General features: G+C 42.5%; 1 protein-coding gene across 2 annotated transcripts; it reads left to right on the top strand.

Annotated features, from left to right (window-relative positions):
- The first annotated feature begins 1047 nt into the window (after nucleotides 1-1047).
- On the top strand, nucleotides 1048-6356 carry LOC116378687 (transmembrane protein 179B-like). 2 transcript variants are annotated; one of them, XM_031840599.1, is made up of 5 exons: nucleotides 1048-1083; nucleotides 2628-2824; nucleotides 3534-3671; nucleotides 3875-3953; nucleotides 4599-6356. In XM_031840599.1, exons 1-5 carry the CDS (start codon nucleotides 1057-1059, stop codon nucleotides 4665-4667), a joined length of 510 nt encoding a protein of 169 aa, XP_031696459.1. In that variant the 5' UTR covers nucleotides 1048-1056; the 3' UTR covers nucleotides 4668-6356. The 2 variants fall into 2 exon arrangements, with proteins under 2 accessions (XP_031696459.1, XP_031696458.1); XM_031840598.1 differs by lacking the exon at nucleotides 1048-1083 and adding an exon at nucleotides 1169-1777.
- Nucleotides 6357-6392: the final 36 nt, after the last annotated feature.

Genomic DNA, 6392 nt, shown 5'->3' with positions numbered 1-6392 from the left:
CAAATGTTCTGTTTAAAACCTGGTGATCTGTGCTGGACTTCTGACTGTAGTTCACAGCCAAGTAATACAAACATGTATTTAAGTCTGTTTTCAAGCATCTGACTGCTCAAAAGTCCATGGACTAATCCTCGTTTGATGTCCAGTTCCTGTTTTGACCTCTGACCTCCATCCCTCTACCTCTGTCCAGAAGATGTCTCTCAATCAGTGTGAATCCGTGGCGGTGAGCGTGGAGTCCCTCCTGAACGACGCCAAGAGGATGCAGATGCAGTGCCGCGAACGCAGCGAGCAGCTCTCCATGGCCGCCACGCAGCTGAGGGTGGAGTCGGCCACCCTGAGGGAGCAGTGCGAGTCCGCACAGCTCGACATGGCCCACATCCGCCGGCAGCTGGACGACCTGATGGACACCAAATCCGCCTTCGAAGCCAGGGAGAGGCAGGCGCGCAAACTCAGCAGGCACCTGTGAGGACACGAGGACGAAAGTGGACTGGTGGTGACGTCATGAACTGGTATGCAGGCTCCCATTGAAACCGCTGGATGAGGGGAGAGAAAGAAACGAGAAGAGAGGGTCAAGGGAGAGATTTGGGGTCGATTTAAATAGTTCCCAGAATGTAGTACTTTTTGCTTTTGTCGGCGCAATGGAAGGAAAAAAGCACTTTATCGATTTTGACCGTTCTTTAAAAATTATCTCAACATTTTTTTTTTCAGTTTTGCAACATATGCCACGGTTTAAGTCGGTAGGAGTTTTCTGGAGTTTTTGATTTTCCTTTTTTGGAAATCACATCATTCTGTTTGCTTTTCATCTTAATATAAAACATTAATGCAGATTTCAGTTGATTTGTCCAGTCGTACTTGACGCTGGTCCGCCCCGGCTGTTTCTACAACTCATTCTTCAATAAATGCTGGTTATTCTTCCCTTTACCTCGAGCCAGTGACCGTTGCGGCTGTGCGCTTAACCTCGGATCTTATTTTGAAACCCAGCTCTCCGGAAGTATTTTCTCTTACCGTGGCTGCCTTTATGCGGGTCTCTACTCAGTCAGGAACCTGACCCGCAGGACGATGGCGCTACCGCTGCTGCTGCTGGAGGTGGGTCTGTACGCCAGCAGTTTCTTCTGTGGGAGTATTACCGCCGCATCCATCACCATAGTGCAGGTGACTTCACCCAGAAATGAATCAACTAACCTCATCCATGTGCTTCTTTTATCGCAACCCTCTTCCGGATAAACTCACTTTTTCAGTGCGTGTTGGTGCTAGAAATTTTCAACTTCACCAAAAAGAAAAATCTCTTTCGTGGCACGTATTTGTCTGTTTAATTCTATACTTAACGACATTTTTTGATTTATTTGCGTTATTTCCTACTTATTACGTATCGGTCACTGTCAAAACCAGAGCGCAATCAGGTCAATAACTAAAAATAACATGACTTTCGTTTCTCTGTAAATGGTGAGTGTTGTTGCAAGTCTCGGACACACCTCCTCGTGTTTTTTTTGTTTTTTGTTTTTTTTCTTCTATTACACTATATTCGTCCCGGTAAGATATTCGTCCCGGTAAGGGGGGACATTTGTCTCTGCATTTGACCCATCCATGTATAGGGAGCAGTGGGCTGCCCATGACAGGCGCCCGGGGAGCCGTTAGGGTTTCAGTGTCTTGCTCAGGGACACTTCGGCACAGGACACGTCCCAGCCAAGGATCGAGCGAAACATCACAACGTTTAGTGCGTTTTCCCTCATCAAACACACTACAGTCCCTCAGAGAGAATGAGGCTACAGACGCCCAGAAGGTAATTTTTTAAGGCTTAAAGTCCAGACTCCCAAGGACGGGAGGACACAAGTACAGACATTCTGCAATTGGAACAGCAGCATACTTGATGACATCACCACCTCAGCTGGTGTTGCTAATGAGTTTAATCCGTTTTTTTACTGTAAAGTATTTTTACAATCAAACTAAATATGACAACCCTGATTTTTTCACTTTATTTAAAATAAAAATAAAATATATATATATACATATAATTGTATATATAATTATATGTATATATATATATACAATTATATGATTATACATATTATTGTATATATATAATTGTGTGTATATATATACATAGAATTGTGTGTATATATATGTACATATAATTGTGTATATAGACATATAGTTGTATGATTTCTCCTCCGCTATTGTTTCCTGTTGCTGGTGCAAATGCATTCTGGGATATTTGGCTGTCCCAAGTACACACAAGTCACCTCCGATGCATCCCCGGTAAAATGGGCGGAGCGAGCCACATCCAGGCATTTGGACCGTGCTTGGCTCGATGCAGACTTTTGAATAGGAACAGTACTTTGGGCTGAGACTGATGACGTTTCACAAGTCCACCAGAACACAAGTACACACAAGAACACATATTGAGAAAGGCCCCATGTGACCAGATGATCATTGTGCCCAATTATTCTCTCTACTTCTTTATAGTGTGTGTGTGTGTGTGTGTGTGTGTGTGTGTGTGTTCTGTTTTGTTGTTGCAATTCCACCAGTAACGAATATGAAGTTATTGAAACAATGTAATGAAAATGAGACTATTAGCCTGCATGTAAATGGAGGCAAATTGAAATTTCAAAATAAAATCTCTTGTCTCTCAGGGTAACTTTGGAGGCCGGTGCATGCTGTATGGACTTGTCAACTACAATGTTACAGCGGGCCTTATTGGGATCGAGTCGCCCAGCTCCCCGTCTCTGTGCTACTTCGTGTCGACTATATCGGTCATGGTAGCAGTGGTGTGTTACCCTGTGACTCTGTACTGGCTGTACACGTTGTGCTTCTGCGGGGAAATGAGAAGGTAGCGGCACGTCATGAAACTTACTTTATAACTCTGTGATCATCTTGTTCTCCAACTCTACTGCTTAGCCCTGTGGAAGCTTATGTTACACGGCTTTTCATGCAAGAATGTCTAAGCTGATGCAAATTTTTTAATTTGGCACTAGTCAATGTTGCCACTCAAAATAGCAACGCAATATGATGCTAAAGCTGATACCAATATCCCATTCCGTATTTCTCCACCCATTTAATCCACTACAGGCATTCATGTGTGAACATTTTTTATTACAAATGCGTGTACAAAAGACGTGCAGCCGCACAAAAACACTTTGCAGATTGCTGCAAAAAAAAGACCCAATTTTAGCAATACCACAACATGCCAAACTATCAACAACAAAAGCTTGACTTATTGTAATATTGCTTATTAAATCTGATATTGGCCAGAGTTGTATTCTTGCTGGCGTGAGACAGTGAAGCAGCATGAAGGGAAACTCAACCCAGACTGTCACTGCAGGTTTTACAGACAGAATAGTGTCTCTGAAGGTCTAACAGTACACGCTGCAGAGCTGGTGAGGAGGCGGAAACAACATTTAAGTAGATTTCAAAAACGATCAAAAAGAGAACATGAGTCATAGGTGTGCTGTTGTAACGCAGTCATATGTGAGTTTGACTTAATTTCCTCATTTGTTCAGAGGTTTAATTTTCCTTTCTGTCCCTTCTCTTCTCCACAGGGGGCGTGTGCGTATGAACCTGATTATTGTTGTGAGCGGCTTCTTCCTCTTCTTCCTGCTCATCACGGGGTGCATGGTGAAGATCGGACGGGACTCGCTCTGCAACTCGGTCATACAGAGCGTTCCCAACATCACCAGGTGGCACACACACACACACACTCCAGACTCTCTTTTCCCTTGGCGTGTAAAAGCATATACCGATGGCTAACTGTATAACTTTGGAATCTAAGCGGATGCTTAGTATATTTAGCTACTGTTAACACATATTTATCTGGACACAAAAGATGCGTTCAAACTTAAATATCTGTCACTTTCTAACATGTAATCTATTGTCTCTCAAGCTGTGAGGAGGCCCAGACCAGAAAATGGGTCAGTCCAATTAGAGGGGGACGATTCTACATCGGTCTACACGATGCCGGGGTCAGTGGGCCTCATTCCGTGTTTGATTTAATGTCTTGAATGGATACATTACGCACTTCTCCTAACTCTTTGCATTATGTTGACAAAGTACCAGTCAACATACCCAATCTACTGTGATTAGAAACTAGAGAAAATACAACATTTTACAATATTTTCATGTTCAGCTCAAACGTTCCCTTTTATTCATATCTAGCAAAAAATGATCTTGCTGATAGAGTAGCGGCTGCTGTAAAGTATCACTTAGGCCACATCCACACTAATACGTTTTCGTTTTAAAACGATCTCCAGCCACGCAGCGTTTCAGCGTCGTTTTCAAAATGACCTCCGTCCAGACTAAAAGCCTGAAAACGAATATCACGTGACTATTCACGTACACTGGGCATGCGGGTGGGTGCCGGTGTAAACAGGAAGTAGATTGGTTTCTTAGTTTAAAAAATACGACAGAGTAATAAAGTAGTCTTTAATAAAGAAAGGTCATGTTTGATACTTAAGATCTTCCTCTAAAATATTCCTCTATAAACACAAACAGACACATTTCGTGGAAAGTTTTAGAAGTTTTATTTTTCAGACTTAGTTACAGTGCTGCGGGTCTTGCTTTCTCTCTCTCACACATCAAATTGACTTTAAAATGACTCCCCCCCTCAGACGGCAGTGTGGGTCAACTTCTTCCTCTGGCTCATCATCTTGTTGTTGGTGATGGTCCAGAGGCCCTAGGATTCAGGGTCAAAGGTGATCAGAGGAGGGCACAGAGGCTGGCGGGGCCGCCGTCGCTAGCCCCGCAACGCAGAGACGGAGCCATTTTTCAACCATCCCGCAAAGGCCACAATGAAGGACGGAGGACACGGAGGACTTACAGAAACACGCACGCAAGCACAACATGACAATGTGGGAGTAGGTGTGGAAAAAGGGTAAACACGTTTAGTGAGCACTGCGCTGCAGGTTTGTCCAGTGAACACACTCTGTGAGATACTGTATGAAAATACTTACAGTAGTTTGTGATGATCTTAGTTTGCTTTAGGGTGTTGCGGCTCTTAGATTCAATAGAAGCATCGCACCTCGACGAGGATGGGATTCGAACCCACGTGTGCACAGAACAATGGAAGAGTACTCCATCTCAAGCCTCTGTTTGACCACATGATCCAGAGGCTTGACCTGCTGACATGTACATGTATCCGTTACTCACATCTACTCACAAAAGCCACGTCAAATGTCTGATTACTGGATCACAATGACGTGCATTTCTTCATTCAGATGGTGTTTCTGTTCACATCACAAGAAATGGAAGAGTGTTTTTTGCAGGTACTTTTTTATTATTTGATGAATGTTTTTTTTTTTTCAGAAGTGTGTGCTTTGTGTTTCTACGATGTGCCCAGTAGTTTTACTTCTGTATCTTTATTCTTTATTTATAATGAATTGTGTCATTTGACATTGAGGCCAATTGTTATTTCTCTTCATTTTGTCTCAAAGTGTTGGTCATGTGATCTCAGATAGTTCAGTCTAACTGTTGAGAAAAAGAAACACTGTAAAGAAACACTTGTTACGGCTCGAAACATTATGTGACAATAATTCAGGAGGGACATTATTGTAAGGTGATTGCGTCTGATTCCCATGGTTGTGCACAAAAGACAGAAAGAGATTACAACATTTGATAAATTCTAATCACAACAAGAATACTGTATTTATTTTGCCATCCCATCAAAGTGATGAACAGCAGGAATTTATGACAAAACAAAATGTAGTTCCGAGATCGGACTATATCAGCAAGCCCAAAAATAAAGTCAGCCCTTAAAATGATATTGGTATTATTATTCAAAATAAAGATTATGAATATACATTAAGAAGACAATTGTTGCACTGGTATTGAATAATGGCATACTGTATACCCTGAAATATAGAACAATTGTTTGGCCACCAGACTCAAGATATTTCTAAATGAACAACAAAAAACAATTGAATTTCTTATTTTGAAACAGAACAAGGTACAAACTAGTGTCACCAGCCGTTACCAGGTCAAAATAAACACTTTACTCCTGCTAATGTGACTCCTCTCTTTCCTTAACTGTCTAATCTCTGTGGATTAACTGACCTATCTTGAGCCGCAAGGTGGAAGACTAAATTCATTGAAGAGAGAGAGAGAGAGAGAGAGAGAGAGAGAGAGGGGGGACAAAGAAGAGACGGATGCTGACGGAGAACGGAGAGTGATATAATAGTAGAATATCGGGAAGACACAGCAGCACTCTGTGGGAGGAACTTCGCCGGTTCTGTAAGTCAATTTCCAACCGACACTTCCACCATCGTCACCTAAAGCCCCTTGAGTTACTGTCTGAGTCTGAAAAGGACAGCTGGGAGGACAGAGAAGTCTGGAGAACGTTGAGGACTTTCTCACACTCGATCTCAGAAGAAAACCACAAAGCTTGTGATTAATTTGACTTTGGAGTG

This window comes from Anarrhichthys ocellatus, unplaced genomic scaffold (genome assembly GCF_004355925.1).
Source record: "Anarrhichthys ocellatus isolate YVR2014 unplaced genomic scaffold, GSC_Weel_1.0 scaffold3000, whole genome shotgun sequence".
Taxonomy (NCBI): Eukaryota; Metazoa; Chordata; class Actinopteri; order Perciformes; family Anarhichadidae; genus Anarrhichthys; species Anarrhichthys ocellatus.
The sequence above is the reverse complement of the archived record's forward strand: the minus strand, read 5'-3'. Positions and strand labels throughout refer to the sequence as shown.